Below are 18,761 nucleotides of genomic sequence, written 5' to 3' on the forward strand. Positions count from 1 at the left end.
ACCGGTAAATCGAGAGCTTCGCATTTCGGCTCAGCTCTCTCTTCACCACAACGGGACCGGCACAGTGACCCCATTACTGCGGCAGCCGCACCGATCCGTCTGTCGATCTCCTGCTCCATTCTTCCCTCCCTGAACAAGACCCTGAGATACTTAAACTCCTCCACTTGAGGCAGGAACTCCCCTCCAACCTGAAGAGGACAAGCCACCCTTTTCCGGTCGAGAACCATGGCCTTGGACTTGGAGGAGCTGATCCTCATCCCAGCCGCTTCACACTTGGCTGCGAACCGCCACAGCACATGCTGTAGGTCTTGGCTAGAGGGGGCCAGCAGGACCACGTCATCTGCAAAAAGAAGAGACGAAATCCTCTGGTCCCCAAACCAGACCCCCTCCGGCCCTTGGCTACGCCTAGAATCCTGTCCATAAAAGTTATGAACAGGACCGGTGACAAAGGGCAGCCCTGCCGGAGTCCAACATGCACCGGGAACAGGTCCGACTTAGTGCCGGCAATGTGAACCAGACTCCTGCTCCGCTTGTACAGGGACCGGATGGCCCCTAATAAAGGGCCCCTGACTCCATACTCCTGGAGCACCCCCCACAGGGCATCACGTGGGACACAGTTGAATGCTTTCTCCAGGTCCACAAAACACATGTAGACCGGTTGGGCAAACTCCCATGAACCCTCGAGTACCCTGTAGAGGGTATAGAGCTGGTCCAGTGTTCCATGGCCGGGACGAAAGCCACACTGCTCCTCCTGAAGCTGAGGTTCGACTATCGGCCGGACTTTCCTCTCCAATACCCTGGCGTAGGCCTTACCAGGGAGGCTGAGGAGTATGATCCCCTTGTATTTGGAACACCACCCCAGTCTGCCAGTCCAGAGGCACTGTCCCCGACCACCACGCAATGTTGAATTCAATTCAATTCAAAGATACTTTATTGATCCCCGAGGGGAAATTTGAATTCCAGTACAACACATCCAAACATACATCATGACACAAGACAAGGGGGGGACGGGTCACCGAGGCTTTGCTGCCCACTCACAAGCGCTGCCCTTGGTAATATAAGCTCAGGCTCCTTCCCCCCCAGCGAAGTGACATTCCACGTCCCTAGAGCCAGCCTAAGCATCCGGGGATCGGGCCACCGAAGTCTCCACTTTCGTCCGCTGCCCAATCCTCTTTGCATCGGTCTCTCATGGTTCCCCCTGCAGGTGGTGGGCCCACTGGGGGATGGCCTCGTGTCTCTCGTTCGGGCTTGGCCCGGCCGGGTCCCGCGAGGAGTAACCCAGCCTCCAGGCGCTCTCCGACGAGTTCTGACCCCAGGCCTGGCTCCAGGGTGAGACCCCGGCTCCGCCGTACCGGGCGACGTCACGTGCCTCGATTTAATCGTCGTCATGAGGGGTTCTCGAACCGCTCTTTGTCTGACCCGTCACCTAGAGCCTGTTTGCCATGGGAGACCCTACCAGGGGTATTTAAGCCCCAGACAACATAGCCTCTAGGATCATTCGTTAGCAGGATTTTAGAATTTAACGCATCACAGGCATTTAAACCCCGATAAATTAACAGGTGTATATTCCAGAAATAAGTGAAAAGAATGTTATCGGCTCCTGGAGCTCTCCTAGCGTGCTGCCATCTTCCTCGGCGGTCCCACGTGACTCTCTCACCTGAATATTCATGGCTGAGAGTAAAACAGTGAGCCACTGCTGGAAGTTTAAAACATCCAAAGAAGAACCTTTGGGAGCCTCTTCAATTGGCGAGGAAAAAGCAAAAGTGTTGTTCAGAGGTACCATGCCTATGAGGCAGATGGACAAGAACAGCCAATAACCCAAAGCATGCCAGAGGCAGCATCTGGCATGCTTTGGGTAACTGATGTTTTAGAGCAACTTGAAAAGGTCGGTAAAGCTCCTGTATCTTCAACAGTGAAGTGGAAAACCTCCATGATGACACAAACTAACGCTATCTATTTAAATATGAGCTACCTACGGACAGCCGCATTGCGATGTGCTTCTAGTTGCAGAGTCCGCACTGCCCAACACTTTGTTCTACTGCGCTAGAACAGAGCAGATGCCGTATCTCCATCACCTACTGAACAGTGAAGCAATGAAATGATCAGACTGAATTCAACGTACATTCTTTAATCAAGGCTATAACCACTTTTTCTGTCTTCTGATTTTCATGTCATTAAATCAATGCTTTTAAATTATATATTTTTTGTAAATGGTTGCTGCGATTCTACTTATTGGTTTTGCCCTAATTAAACCAAGATTCTTGATAATATTTTGTGCTCTATATTAAAAAAAAACTTTTGCCTTCAAAACAGGTTGCCACGGAATCGAACACGGCATGGAGTTTAATATTTTAGTGTCGACAACCCTACCTGCTGTAACATTAGTTAGATGGAGATCTGGAACCCGACTACCTGATCACATCTGCTGATGATCACTTATAGCTGCATCAGGCTGCTTCATCAATCCCAGTTTGTTGACCTGGACCAAAAATGTGTCCTGAGTTATAAAACACTTGAATCAAAAGAATGCTAACTTGCTTTTTGTAAAAACTGTTCAGTACCAAAGTTGCTAGTTTTTTTCATACTAAGTTAATACAGTCTTCAATCTCCTGACTTGTTTCTGTATGTGTGGTTTTACAGGAGGTCTGGGCATGCTGGTGCGAGTTGCTGTCCTACTTGGAGCAGGAGAACGCCTTCCTGGACCAGCTGGAGCAGAAACTGGACGAGACAGAAAACTTGCAAGGAGGAGCAGAGGAGCTGCAGGAGGCGCTGGATGTGAGTGTTACATGAGGGTGGAAGAGACTGTACATTGACTGTTTGTGGAAGTAAAAAAATAAACTTTAATAGCGTCTTTTTCATTACAAAAACATATATTAAGTAGCTAATAAGTCGATGTCAATGTTTTATCAGTGTGGTACAGAAATGTGTTACTGGCAGCACGAAGGTGGTTAGAATTCAGAAATTGAATTTTCATTTGGTTGCATTTGCATACATTACGTTTGCGGCCTCCATATAAAAGAGAAGCTTAGATTAAAGGGGACATATCATGCAAAATCCACTTTTTTAGCCTTTAAATACATTTTGTTGTATACATGGAGTCTGTAGGAGTGCAGAAAAGTAAAATTTAGTCTCTCCTGGTATTGCGTCATATTTTTCAGTCCTTTCAGTTTTCTCCATCATCTGTTATTTTTTTCTTAAATGTTACCTCACAGTATTCACTTTGGAACAGCTAAATGAGGTCATGGACTTCTGACTGATCAATTTAACGTATCCGCCATATTTATGTATCGCTTTGATTTTGTAGTCCAAGCTCAAGTATGCCTACGGTGAAAGAGGATAAGTTTCGTTCAGTTGTTGGGTGTTTTAACCCACATAATTCATTACACCGTCCCCCAGCATCAGAACCTCTTCGAAGTGACGGTTAAAATTTTATTTTTTATGGAAATCTACCCACATCAGTGGGGAAACTCCTATTAACCCTACTTCAAAGACAAGATCTTCAGCAACCTCCGTCTGTATCGAGAAGGATTTGCTGAAAGACTTCATCTGATGAAGGGGTTATTACCTTTTGTCTATGGAAACAAGGGACACAGCAAAGTGGTAAGCTGCAGATAATAAACTTTATTTTAGACATGAATTTATTGTGTGTTGATACAATGTTCTGCCCATTGTTTTGATAGCAGTAGCATTGTGGCTTCTGCTTACATTATTGCTGTGTGCTGCTTTTAGCTCGTTAAGGACAGAATCGTACGGACAGTACTGCGTGTTTTGAATATTTTTAGTACATAAACAGTTTGGCATTGTTTTTGCCATTTTTGCCTTGTGTTTGTGGCTCTACATAATTGTTATCAAAGCACAGACGTGACCGAACGGGTCAAAGTGGAGCTCTCCTTGACCTATGGGGGGGGCGGGGTGCAAAGCGCCTCAATGTCATTTAAAGAGACGGCACCAAAACAAGTTGCTCTCAGACGCACCAGAGCAGGTAAAAGAGGAACCTGTGGAGCTACAATAACAAGGAGTTCAGACCAGACCATTACAGTTCCACTTTATCCAGACCACAACTGAATGATATAAGTGTGAAAAGGAAGGATTTAAAACCATGATATGTTCCCTTTAAATGAAAGTGCTACAGATATAATAGTGTTGCAGTGCACTGCTGCTAGAGGTTTTCACTTCATCTTCCTGCTCACTTTATCCACTTTAACAGACCAGATCTTTTTGCTTCAGTAGATGTGTAGAGATGTGGAACTATGCAAAACTATATTTTCCCATATCTCAGTCCCACATATTTATGTCGATCTATTATGATAAATACTATTATACTGATAATCTGACGTTAGTTGTTGTCCTTCACAGGGAGAAATTATTTACATTAATTAAAAAAGTTAACTGTTCTGATTTATTTTCAGTCAGAAATAGGGACACACCGTCTGAAGAATAGGAGAGAATCACCATGAGCTACTACAAAGCTGTAAATCTATTATTAGTCAAACTTATATATGTTTACACATTTTCACAGATTGGAAATATAGCTAACCCAACATAAACAAGACTAACAACAAAGAACCAAAAAACTACTTCTGCAAATAATTGTGGGGTAAGAGCCTGAAGTAATAAAAGATTAGCAGCCTTACTACTCAGCTTTTTAAGCTGTAATAGTTATCCAGACTTCATCAGACCTTCATGAAACCTTGCATGAAAAACTCTGGGTGGGGAGTGTTGTGTCGCCTTGCACTTGAATGACGCACATCAGACACACATCCTCAAAGTTGTCACATCAGTGGGTGGTTAAAGAGTGTTCTGTCACCAAAACTCTCATGGCGGGAGGATATGGCCACAGCATATGTTTTAATGCAAAGTAAAATTTCTCTTCATCAGCTGCTGGAGAAATGATAATATGCAGGCTAATGAACATGAAATGGACTCTACTTCCATGCAGCTGGTATCAGGCTACGGGATCGGTGGAACTGGAGCTGAAGCATAAAAGGAGCATCTTTTATGTGAAAGAAGGCTCCTGCTCCTAATGGTGGATCCTCCTGTAGGCTCAGTAAGAACCATAGCTGGCACTGCTGGTGGGCTGGGATAGGGCACCAAAGTGGGGGGGCCAATGGCCCCTCAGCACCCCTATTCAGGTGCCACTGCCCCAGTGGATGATAAAGGAAGAGAGTCTCTTAGGAGTCAGTAAAGTCACTTTTCAGGAATGTCTGCAGGCAAACAGGCAGTGTGACAAAACAAAGGATTTTCAAAACACTCACCAGGTCCAGATGATTAGGCTGGACCTTGAGGTCAGCCCAACTAGCTCAGAGGTGGACCTCCCACTGTTTTGGTGTGTTTCTTTCTGCTCTTGGTGGAGGAGGACGCTTTTTCTCTGTCTCCCGCACCCCTCCCATATCTGCCTTGCTTCAGCTCTGTGTCTTGTCTTCTTTTTGGAGCCTCTTTTTGCATATCTTCCAAATTCTGAGTTATGGATTTGATCAGCTGGTCTCTCAATGCAATTGATCAAATTTTCTCGACGAGAAGACAGGGTGGAGGAGAACCCTCTTGTCCGGATGGGACGTTTTTCTCCGGATACACGATGGACTCCTAGCAGAAGTGGAGGACTGTGTGTTTGTCGATAATGTCAGTCGAGGATGTGGAAGATATGTATATAATTGGATGTTTGATATCAGGATTTCTGCTTTTTGGAGTCAGCGGTTACCTGACATATCGAGAAATTCGGAGAGTGTCAGCAGCTGTTCTGGCTATTGTAAGGCTGCCTGGCATGTGTGATGGGATCTTCAGGGCGATCAGCACTCAGACTGAGATGTTACGTGAGCTGAATCGCAGACTGGATGTGATCCTTAGGATCGCAGGCAGGTTGCGGTTCCTGGACTCAGGGGTGAAATTGGATAAATCTTGGAGAAGGTTGTTCGCTCAGATCTGGCAAAAGACCCAGAATTTGGCTGTTTGGATTCGCCTTTGAGAAGCATCAGCGAGACTCTCAAGGCTGACTGAAAATTAAGAGTCAGCCTAACCCAAATAATTATTGTTTTTCTGAATCTGGCTCCCCTGCACGGCCTTGATGGCTGGCTATCTTCAACTTCTCCTGGAAGTTATGTAAACATGAGGCTCTGCTCCCTCTGCCCCCTCCCTTCCCTGAGGTCATCTGTGGACCTGCTCAGAACTTTGTGGCCGGTTGATGAACATTCCAACGTACCATCAAGAACAATGGCCTCTGGGACAGTGCTTCATGGACTTACTTGCACACACACACATGCTCAAGATAAACATATGCACCCCCTCACACCACCTTCACCGTTCCCAGCATGATGTTGTTTTGTCAACTTGTTGCTTCTTTGTGCTGAGGTTTTTTGCAATCTCAAACTGTATCCTGCTAAGGATAAAGTGTGAAATATGATTTTTTCCCTCTACTTACCTAATGTGGCCTCTTTTCTCATCTAGCAAGGGCAGCGCCTGTGAGTGGGCAGCAAAGCCTCGGTGACCCGTCCCCCCTTGTCTTGTGTCATGATGTATGTTTGGATGTGTTGTACTGGAATTCTAATTTCCCCTCGGGGATCAATAAAGTATCTTTGAATTGAATTGAATTGAGTTAGAAGACAAAATATAAAAAAGCTCTCTCTCCTGGAAGTTCCAGCCAGATCCGAGACATTCCTCCAATGAAGAAGAGTCACAAATGGCATATAGGCTCCTGTATTATTCCTTGAGGAACAACCCTCAACGGAACATTAACAAGGAGATGTTTTTCACGTAGGGCCTCAGAAATGCCTCCATGTTCCTTTAAACATTCAAAACATTAAAATAATTATTGTAACCATGTCAACATTCACAGCATATTCAAAAATAATTCCATTATCTGCATTTCTTAGCTAGAAGGAAATCTGTCTGTGTTGACAAGATGGAGAAACTCTGTCTGATCGTCATCAAACTCGAGGTCTACAGATTCTGCACACTGAGTAATACAAATAACAATAACATTTATTTCACTCTAGAATTGGCAATGAGTCAACAGCAGGTAATGTTAAATGTTCTTTCATTTTCAAATAAAGTAACTTCACAACAAGGACCTGGAAGGAAAGCGGTGGGGGGAAGATTAATTCATAACTTAGAAACCAGGAAACCCACCTCCAGCACCTGGCAGCAGAAAAGGCCATGCTCTTAAATGAATACACTCGAAAATCACTAAACCTCCCTTTCTAGTTCCATAGCCACACAGCTCAGCCCCAAACCAGACCACAACAGCCAGGAATAGATTGCCTACAACTTAAACTAAGCCCTTCTGTCTAGGAACCACTTCACTCTACTTCACAACTCAAAGCAAAAAAGTTAAGTTATTTTGTTAGATTCAAGCATCCAAATTATGTCTACAGATGCATAAGGCAAATACAATAATAGGCAGAGCTAATACAAAAACAAGCTGTTTAAGCAATGGATCTTTGGCTTAATAAAATAATGAAAAACTCCCATATAAACTGAAGAGAACAATGAACAAGGAACAAGTTCTGCTGGCCTTTTTAGGCTGGGTCCATTTACTTGACTATGGTCTGGTTCTGCATTGGATAATGAGATTGTGCAGTAACAGGAATGGTAATTGATTTAATCAAGGTAGAAATAATAAGTTCAAATAAACAGTTGTACATATTGTTGTGATATTTATTACAAAAGTTTGAAAACAGTTAACTTTGTCAGGGAAACAAGCCCAAGAACTATGTGTTTCTGTATTTTATATGTTAGGGTTCTCGGGTTAACGGGATACAGCTTGGACAGTGGCAGAGTGTAAGGTTTATGTTACTGGGGCTGACGAGTATGGGAAGAAACTTGTGCCATCAGAAACTAAATTTGAATTGCTTTGACTGAATTTGTATTTGTGTAATTTGAAATTAAATGCATTGGTTTGACAATGAATTTCACTAAACTGAAACTGAATTTATTTGCTTTTAAAATGTATTTCGTTGTATTAAAAATGTATTTTGACTACTTTCACTTTCAGGTCTGTAATTCAATTTCAGTTCCAAAATTCAGTTTTGTGTCACACATCCGGGTCCTTGAGGATAGCCAAAGATTATTCAAACACAGATTCATCGATTTACGTTTCACCTCAGGTTAAACTTCCTTTACGGCATGTTGAGCTGGAGCAGTGCAGCTACATGAGCTTGGCGGATGTCAATCACCAAGTTAAATGAACATCTATAAGAAGCATCATGTAAACAAATGATGGTCAAACAGCAACACTTATGCTACCTGTAGCTATTAGCTAAACATGCCAGATTAGCTTAGTTTGCCGCCGGTGTTACGTCGGTCTGCGTTTCTCTTGCCCTTACCTCAGCGTAACTTCTGTTGCCTAGCAACCGTGTTAGCATGAAGCGCAGAGCTGTGAAGCTGAACAAATGGAGCCTGAAGGTTAATAATGCTGTTTCTACTGTAAATAACTACACGGTTTTTATTTACCCTTTTACTTATTGCTGATGACTTATAATGCTGTTTTGTTTTAAAATGTTATTGTTTTATGATCTTGTTCATTATTCAGCCATTTAAAATGTTCAAAATAATTTCTGTGTTCATAGATATAAAAATCTAACACTAGATAAAATACATTGATGACAAATACCATTTGTTTAATTTATTTGTAAAGCTTTCAACAACTTAAACACTAACATATTAACTTTAGAAACAAAGTTTAAATTAGTTTATTTGCAGAGCATAATAATAATAATTATTATTATTATAATAATAAATAAACCAAACATTAATATTAGATTTCATCTGACTGAATCATATCTGTTTAACTTCCACCCATTGGGGAAACCCAGCAGGATTATGAAAACAACGTGCCGGGAGTCAGCTGTTCTCTCTGGTTTAGCGCACCTCAACCACCCGGTCAGCTGACAGCTGGCGAGGCGAGCCGGCTGCTGGGGCAGCGGACGAACACATCGTCGCATTTGTGTAATTAAGTGATATCTTGATAAACTCATCACATATTTTAGGTTTACACAACTACATTCTCGTCTAAAAACATTGTAAAAGTTCTGTTGTTTCACAGAATGCGCAATATATCCAATTTTATTCACAACTTTTCTCTGTCCTCCGGCCTTTGCTACTTCCGTTTGAACAATCTACTTCGATCCGCAATGAATCATGGGACTCGGAGGATACACCGGACCCATCCTTCAAATCTGGGGATAAGGACGCATTTGTTGGAACCTTGGAGATTGGACAGCATTCATCGCCTCATTCAGGACGTTATCGGCCTACAAATGCGTCCTTCAAAGGATGCAGTCCTGAATTTGGACACAGCAATAGTTACTGACATCCGTGAATCAGTAAATTTATCTCTGGTTTCAGGAACCCGGATGTGTGACACAAAAAACTGAATTTTGGAACTGAAATTGAATTTCAGACCTGAAAGTGAAAGTAATCAAACTGAATTTTCAATACAAAGCAAAGCAATTTTCAAAGCAAACAAATTCAGTTTTAAACCATTATATTCAGTTTCAGTTTAGTGAAATTCATTTTCAAACCAATGTATTTAATTTCAAATTACACAAATACAGATTCAGTCTGAGCAATTCAAATTCAGTTTCTGATGGCACAAGTTTCTTCCCATAGACAAGCAGACTCCTGAGGGTCCTTAGTTGAACTTGTTCAGAAACATATTCAGGTCATGAGCTTATTCCAGACTTCCATCAGATAGCTCAATTTCAGCTCCCTGAAGGATGTCTTCTTCTTGCTCATCGACTTTATCAGGTCACTGGTGACCCAGGGCTTATTATGGGCAAAGGCACCTTAAAGCCCTGGTGTGGATGGTGGATCCGAGAGGAGGCTGATGTGCACTGATGTCATTTCTATGTGGCTCTCACAGTGCATTCTAATCTGCGCCTCCAGGAATCCCAGAAGAGTCTCTGTCTGCTGTGGAAAATTGATTTAAAGATGATCAGAAGGGGGACAAATACCTGTAAGCATTTTGGACATTTTAATAGAATAAATCAAGTTTTTTTTTGTCTGCACTGGTTGATTATAGGAAGCATTTGGAAATGTACAGTGCCTTGTAAAAGTAAGCATACCTCTTACGTTTTACACATTGTGTCACATTACATCCACAAACTTCAGTGTACTTTAAGAATTGTTCTTCTGAAGTAGAAGTAAAATTATGCGTGATCATCACATTTTTGTTTTCTATGTCTAAATGCCTTGGCCTGGGTCAAGTCCCCGTTATGCTGAGACCCCTAAATAATGTACAGTCCAGTTCAATGTTTAGAAGTCATGTAATTCATATGCACTCCACTAGTGTCGTGTTTAATATCAGTATAAATTTGTTGCATGTAAGCCTCAAATGCTCTGGTCAGATAGACCCGTAATTAAAGTTTTTGGCCAACAAGCAACACATTTTGTGATAGAAAACCAAATCTACATATCACCCTGCATACATGTTGGTGGCAGCACCATGCTGTGGGTATGTGTTTCTTCTGCCGGAACAAGAAAACGGGGTTAGAATTGATGGGAGTATGGATGAAGCTATAAAAGGCAATCAGGGAAGAAAAACTGTTAGTTGGCAAATGGCTGCACGTCACACGGATCGTACCATAATGGTGGTGGCATCATACTGTGGGGATTATTCTCTTTAGGAAGCCCAGAAAAGCTGATCTGAGTTGAGGGGAAGAGGAATTTAAGATGGGTCTGAACAATAGATTACCCAGAGTTACAGCAACTGTCATTAACAAGCCCTGCAGGTCGTCTTTCTTTATCCTTGTGGCTCTGTCTGCAGTCTTCCTTACTTTATTGTGTTTGGGAGCCTCGTATCATAGCTAAGTGTCTAGAATAAAGCGATGTCTAGATGTTCTCCCAGGACTTGATATAGATTCCCTATTCCTTGCTCTTCATTTGGAATATTTAGGAAAAGTTGTTATAATGTTGTTATAAAAAGAATTTAATTTCTGTATTTTCCAGGTCTAGATGAGTATTAATAGTCAAAATAGAATATTAAAATGTGTTTAAGACTTTGTTCCCTATCCCTTTTTTATAAAGGTTCACGCACTGATCCATACATTTGTCCGTCCCTTTTCCCGACAGGTTTTATAGTTTCAGGTTTTGTAGGGAGCTGTTTTCTTTATATTACCTCATAGGTTACAAAAGACTGGAAAAGCATGGAATTCAGACTTAAAGTGTTTTGGTACACTGAATTAAACTCTTTAGAGATGTGGATTCTCGCTTCGAGCAGTGGTGTGTCTGTCAATACTTTGATTGGCCGCACCCAGTTGAAAACATGTTCGTTTTCATGGTTACTAGACAAAGCAACTGTTTAAGACTTGACAGGGAATCCCCAAGAAAGGAGGTTATCCATGCCAGTGTGGAATAATCCTTTAAGAACCAGTATATGGGATGAAAAGGAAGAAAAGGAGAAAAGAAGTCAGATGGGAGCTACTTTATCTAGACAATATGGTGACGTGAAACTGCAGTCTGAAGATAAATGGATTGATTCCTTCTACTGTATTTGGAACAGAATAACTGCTCTTTAAGCAGCTAATTGACCAGTGAACAAAGTATTTAGGACTAATATTGGGAGTGGGGGTGTTAAAAATCATCATTATAAGTTCAATTCAATTCAGTTTTATTTATATAGCGCCAATTCACAACACATGTTGTCTCAAGGCACTTCACAACAGTCAGGTACATACATTCCAATTAATCCTAACCATTGAACTGTGCAGTCGGAGTTAGCTTTTTATTCAAACTGGATAAAAAGTTTTTCTATCTAAGGAAACCCAGCAGATTGCATCCAGTCAGTGACTTGCAGCATTCCCTTCTCCCGGATGAGCATGTAGAGACAGTGGACAGTCACTGGCGTTGACTTTGCAGCAATCCCTCATACTGAGCATGCATGTAGCGACAGTAGAGAGGAAAAACTCCCTTTTAACAGGAAGAAACCTCCAGCAGAACCAGGCTCAGTGTGAGCAGCCATCTGCCACGACCGACTGGGGGTTTGAGAGAACAGAGCAGAGACACAAAAAGAACAAAGAAGCACTGATCCAGAAGTACTTTCTATGGGAAGGAGAAGTAAATGTTGATGGATGTAGCTCCTTTAGAGGTTTCACCTAGAAAGAAAGAACAGATAAACTCTGAGCCAGTTTTCAAACAGGTATAACTACTAATTGACCTCTGCAAGCCTCTGTATCTCATCAACTAACTCGTAAGCTATTCTTGCCGGACCTTCTGTGATTAAAAAAAAAGGCTCATAACCTCAGACAACCAATTTTTTCTTTCATCAACATGTGTTTATTGACTTAAGGGTGACATGTTGTTTGACTGTGCCAGTCGACTCTCACTGTACTCAGAGGTTTAATCAAAATGGTAAACTTAAACTAAAAAGAAAAAAATGTTAGACGGCCAGGAGGATAGTCTGTGATCACATTCCATTGTTGTTGTGTGTAGACCTAAACAGAATAATTTTATGCCTCTTTCCATTGGGTCGTTTTAGGCGGTGCAGCTCATCTCCACTCAGTCTCGCTCTACACTGCACAGTACCTGCTGTGTTTCCACTGACAGCTGGAGCTGTGGTGGCTGAAGCTCTGCCTCTTGAATTATTGTATATGCAAGAATGTCCTATGTGTTTTTTCCTGTATAAAATGATCCACTGGGATAATTATCTTGACCACAGCCCAGCCAGAACTTATAAAATAAGGCTCAGAGGTTCTGATGTGAGGGCGGTGGGGCAGAAGGAGCAGAGAGGAGAGAGGAGAGACGCTGCTGTCTGGGCTGGTGATGCTGTTTACCTGTAGAAGTTACATATTGGGCTTTATGAGGAAATTTTTGTCTCAGCCATGGCAATAATGAGAACAAGGACGCTGACGTGCAAAATCGCAAACTTCTGACTGCGGTGAAGTTAGTTTTAGGTTGGATTTTGGATATTCATGCTCTGTGGATTCAGCAGAGACTTCCTCCCATTTGATCCGATGAAGGCAGTCTGATTACGACCAGCTGCTCTCTGCCTGCTCCCTCCTCCTGCAGATGGTGGTTCGCTTAAGGACCATGAATACATTTCTGAACCAAACAAACTGTTTCATGGTGGTATTGTTTTGTGTGTTTTGGGGGAAATGTTTGTGTGGCTGAGCAGCTTATTTTATGTGTGATCGGCTGGTTTAGGATGTTATTAAATACAGTGCCCCCTACCTGTGTGTAATTCAGAAAGCTGATGTGTCGTTCAGGCATGTTTTACCCACACCGTCAAATGTGGTCCTTAATATTATTGTAGTAGCTCTTGAGTTTTATGAACTTTTCCCTGCACCTTAGAAAACTTTCTCCTTTCTACTGGTCCCAAGGCCAATCAGTGAACAGCAGTCTGTTCACGTCACATGTAGTCCTGTCTCAGCCCCGGTCGAACCTGTTAAGGAGCAAGGACCAAAAAAGTAGGTACCAAAAGTAGGGCCAAATTAAACAAGTGGAAAAGGGGCATTAGAGAGTTACAGTGACCCAGACAACAGGTATACCGAATTGATGTAAACTTAGGTGAGTTTTTACCTCACAAAGGACTCCAGAAAAACCTCCACCCTCCTCCTGGTGAGTTTGATATGACTTTTTTTAGGAACAGACTATCCTCTTACAGAGTCTCTGAGATTCAAATAAAAAACATTAATACCAATTCCATGCCAGGGGATAGCTTAAAAAAATTTAAACAAAACTGTTAATGATTTAAAAAATGTTCTCTGTATCGTTAGATCAAATAAAAGATAAAATAATTTTAGAAGAATTTTACATATTTAACTAACTATGACAAATTGTGCAGAAGTCCTGCCAGAAGCAGAAGCTAATTTTAGCATCGTTAGCTGCTAACTGTTAGCAAGGACCTGTATTCTTGGAGTGCCTAGAAATCATTCATATCTTTCGACTATGTTAAAATGGGGCAAAATCAATAACTACTTCCTTTCATGCTTCAGAATAGGATTGTTATTCATAGGTTCAAATGTCAAGCTTAAAGCAAACACCTTTATATAAAGGGCCAATAATAAAGATTTTCACTCACCATAGTCAGTTTGTCATAAAATGGACGCCGCTTTGCAACACAGACTCTAGTTTGAAGGGGGAATATCTTGATGTTTTAGTCCTATGAGATCTTGTACCACCAAGGTGCCTTTTTGGTTGCCCCAGAATGAAAAACCTTTTTTTTGTATTTGCCAAAAGGTTATTTTTAGTGCTTTCTCTGTCAATTCAAGACAAGAAACAATTGCTTATTCACATAAAATTTCTTCACATAAGCCATTCCCTTGTGGACGTCACACAAAATAAGCTTTCGTTGAAAAAAGCTGCTGGTACAACTGCAACCATTCAGGGACTGTGTCTTTAATTCAGACTGAAGAGTCTAAACATGAGTATAAAATGTCAAAATATCAAAGCCAGAGGTCGAACAGCAGCAAATGTTCAACAAATATTTGACCTAAAGGATCTACAATGCTAGAATTTCAAATCACTGTCAAAGCAAAATAACTTTATGTGCTGCTGTTGAAAATAATATCTCTGCTTCAATACCCATTAAATAAAACCTTTGGACTCTTTCTTTTTATTTATGATCAAATCTACAGAGCCTTGATGTTCTTTTGCAACACCCAGAGGACAACAGGAACCAGATTCGAGAACTGGCCCAGACACTGATGGACGGAGGGGTTCTGGATGAACTGATTCAGCAGAAACTCTACGCATTCAATACCCGATGGGATGAACTAATGGCAAGGGTAAAAGACCAATTTTATCGCTGCCTTCATTGTTTGTGCAATATTAATAATCTATAACCAACAGACGTTACACATGGCAAAGCCACAACTTTTTTTTACAGGTTTTGGATGTCTGCATCATGGCACATTCTCAGACTTCCTTCTTGCTGCCTTTTTGCCTTATTTTACCTATAATCAAAAAGAATCTAAAGAGTTCTGTCTCAGCATCTGTCAGGTGGGCTGTCTGCTGAACACAAAGGTATGCTGTGCCATGTAAAAGCATCAGGGTTACATTTTTTTCTGGAGAACTGCTCAAATGTGGATTCAGTTGTTCTAAATATGAAGCAAATTTTTCATAACGACAGATATCAATGCAGTAAATTATCCTCAGTGTGGCTTTAAAATGTGTCTAATTTTAAAATTAATTTGTTTGAGACCTGAATGAAAATAGCTATATTTAACCAAAATAAAAACATGTTATTTTGTATTAAGAAAATAAAGTAACATGCAAAAATAAAATACTCTTGTATTAGGGTGTTTCCATCTGTTAAATCCTTAGTTTTCATCCTCTGCAGTCTTCAGTAATAATCTGTCTTGCTTCACAATCAAAAATGCTATTTCTTTGTTTACCACTTGTCCAAAGTACACAGTGCACATATTAATTAACTAAAGAACTTTTTTATTTAACTCCAAATATACTTTCTGCAGAGAAACAAATTTGTTACTGTTCCAAAATTTCCAAAGCTCATTTTAGGAATTCTAACCAAAAAATAAACGTTCCAGAGGTAATAATATTATGGCTTTTACAAAATACTTTATGGCATCTAATTTACAAGGAAACTTTAAATATTGGTTGACCTATAACATTAAAAGTAAATTAACTGTACCAACTAAAGACAGCACAGATGGCAAGGAAATTGGGGGTTTAAAACAGAAACTATTAAATCATCAGCATAAGGGTAAACTTTATGTTCAGTGTGACCTTTCTGAATACTTTGAATGTGCTTACAGCATTGGAGGGATTCCCAGGGATCAAATCAATTGACTGAGGTCTAAAGGTTTAAGAAGGAAAGGTTCAGAATTTTGAATATTAGTGCAAACTGAGGCAGCAGGGGATAAAAATAAGTACTTAATCCATAAACTAATCCTTAAACCGAAAGCAAATTTTTCCAATACTGTCAAAGATTTTCTGTGTGGAGAAAAATAATGCATCAGAGTTGTATTAACATGTTGGAAGGGCAGGCAGCTGGATTGAATCACCACAACTACACCTCCCAGTGAGCCGCTGTTGTCCCATAATAAGGTATTTTCGTCCACACTCATTGGATATTTTTTCTTTTTTGAAACATTTTCTGTTACCCTGAGAGATGGTTGTGTATAAAACTGCCAACAGATTAGCAGTTCTGGAACTATGCCATGTTCAAAGTGACTTAAATCACCTTTCTTCCCCAATCTGATGCTTTGTTTGAACTTATGCAAGTAGAATTCATGAGAAGCCTGAATAGAGTTGTTGCCATGTGATTGACTAGTGGTCTTGATAAATTATTGTACAGGCGTACCTAATAAAGTGGCTGGTTATTGTCATGTTGTAGTGTGACAGTAAGTCTTGGGCCTAATCCTATTTAGGTTGGACAAAAATATTGTAGTTCTTTTTGAATGTCGAGTTTTGGTAAAATTAAATCAAAAACAGTTTTTTATCTTAACATAGTGTAAAGCACTGAGTGCAGTAACATTGTACTCTCTTAGGAACATCAAGTTAGAGACATGTGAGCGTGCTCAGACAAACGGGCACCTTTGCACCATGCCGATTGTCCGCTAACAATAGAACCAGATTGAAGCTCTCCTTGTAAACTGATAAACCCTTCTCTGTCTACCTTCGAGGGATTAAATGTGCACACAGTTAGCTTTTATTTCGTACTTTGTTTTGTTCAAGGGGTTGATATAAACTTTTATTGATTCTCTAAATGTCCCAAATAAACAAAAGGAGGATTTATGAGAGAAACTTAACCTAAAGCAGACTTTCACTGTGGTACCTTGTACTTCCAGTAACATTTCAGTCCATCCCTGGTGTTTTCCTAGACAGAAAGGACTTTGCTGCTATTCTTGTCACAGTTCTACCTGAACCTCTCACCTGACGTTCTCTGTGATCCAGGAAATGTCTTTTCAGTTTCCTTATTCAATTCAGCAATTTCCTTACACTTAAGGCCTGTTTCATGCAAAATTAAGATGGCTGCACACCCTTTTTTTTTTGTAGGTAACTTTATTCGAGAGCAAATGAAAGAAGTGGTGGAAACAAAGCTAATTTCTTAGTTTGAAAGCCTGATAAATGTCTGAAAATCAGTAAGACTTAAATTAAAAGATCACCTCTCTTTTCTGTTTCTTCAAAAATATATTTGAGTTAAAAAAAAACTCTTCTTGTTCTAGTTTTACCTCAATGAAGCACACACATTTTCAGTCACTGAAAGCTCATCTGTATTTCCCATTTCATTGTTAGTAATTAAAATACCTCCATTGTCTGCTCCAGTTCTTTGCAATGGGAGAATGCTTATCATATTTTACCAATGACGCTCCCAAGAGAAAATATTAAAACAACCAGTGACCCCCACATGCTGTTTGCTATCCAACCTAAACCCTTTAATGTGAAGCATCCTCTGGGACACATCCAATTCTTACATTAGGAAAACACTGTGCAGAGCACAAGGGGCTCAGGGCTATACTTAGATCTATTATCCCTCTGTGTTAGATTAGCATGCTCACCTGTAACCAAGTACACACACCAGGCCTACAGAGATTTTCTGTGAGGTAACTGGTGCGTGTACAAGTTAATCTCATAGACGGTCAGTGACTGGGGAAAAGAGTGAAAGGAATGACTAGTAGGTTCTGGGCAATGACATCGGTCGTCATCTGAAGATGATTGGGTTTGAGGTGGTGCATCATCAAGAGGGAACATGAGAGACATACCTGGGAGTCCAACCTTCAAGAGGGTACCTCTTAGAATGACTCTGTTTGTGTGCTTTTTCTATGTGTATATTTTTCTGTTTGAGCTAAATCAAAGCAAGTTGTGCCTAAAGAAAGACTAAAGTTGAAGCTTGTGCAGGCCACAGAATCAACATTTATATGTTTCCACTTTTGTCTTTCTGAATATGAACAAAGGTGTTGGTAAATATAACATCTTTACAATATATGATGATTTTTTTTTTTTTTTTTTGCTTACAGCAAAAATATACTTTTAGCTAAATGGTGGAATTTGTAAAGTCGTCCATAAAACCCATGAAAAAATGTATTTGATTTTATGACTTAAATTAAGTTAGCAAGCATTTATTTACATATCAATTATCACAGAGTTAAAAGATAAACAAAATGGTAGAGTCAAGGTATCAAATTGACAAAGTTAAAGAAATCCAGAGTTTTGCTGCTATTTCTTGAGAAGATCAGTCCTTCTACTTTTAACAGTTGCATTGAGAAAAACAAGTACCGTACATTCTGGCTAAAGGACCTTAAATGTTGAAGCTGAAAGATTCAGTTACCCTAATATATAAGAAGAAGCTTTTCCATTCAAGACTGTTAAAGTTAGGATAAGAATTTAGACGTTGATGCTAAAATGGGTGCAAAAAAGGCTCTTTCACGAGTGCCGATCAGGAGTTTTGCAGAGGAGTTTATAGGTTGAGCTCTTTCTTAAAACAGGTGAAAATACTGTTGTAATAATAAGATGAAATGAAATGCAGATTGCCAGGGTAGCCATTCTTGCTTTCATGGTATCTATGACAATGCTGCACTGGTGCTTACTGCTCCTCATTAATACATGGCTGTCACTTCGAAGGGTCACCAATACAAACACAAAAACCTTGCTTTGGAAATTTGGTACAGTTCTAAAACCCTCAGGTCTAAAAATCAAGTGTAATGGGAAGCTTGCTGCATTGTAAATACGCTGTAGAAGACCTGCTAAGACCATGCAAAGACCAACAAAGTTCGGGCTGTATTTTTAGGTCAAGGAACAGTCTTTAACCTGTGTGAATGGGGCTTTCCAGGCATAGTCATTAAAAGGAGACGGATCCTACCAGTTTT

The 18,761-nt window shown here is 40.6% G+C and overlaps 1 protein-coding gene across 5 annotated transcripts in view; it reads left to right on the plus strand.

Moving 5' to 3' along the window:
• The window catches only part of dmd (dystrophin), a 361,839-nt gene that overhangs the window by 245,734 nt on the left and 97,344 nt on the right, over positions 1-18,761 (plus strand). For all 5 annotated transcript variants that reach the window (XM_047355828.1, XM_047355826.1, XM_047355823.1 and 2 more), the window contains 2 exons: positions 2,641-2,775; positions 14,568-14,717. In XM_047355828.1, coding sequence (XP_047211784.1) covers positions 2,641-2,775; positions 14,568-14,717 — 285 coding nt within the window. The remainder of the gene's footprint in view (positions 1-2,640; positions 2,776-14,567; positions 14,718-18,761) is intronic.

This window comes from Girardinichthys multiradiatus, chromosome 24 (assembly GCF_021462225.1).
Source record: "Girardinichthys multiradiatus isolate DD_20200921_A chromosome 24, DD_fGirMul_XY1, whole genome shotgun sequence".
NCBI classification, from domain to species: Eukaryota; Metazoa; Chordata; class Actinopteri; order Cyprinodontiformes; family Goodeidae; genus Girardinichthys; species Girardinichthys multiradiatus.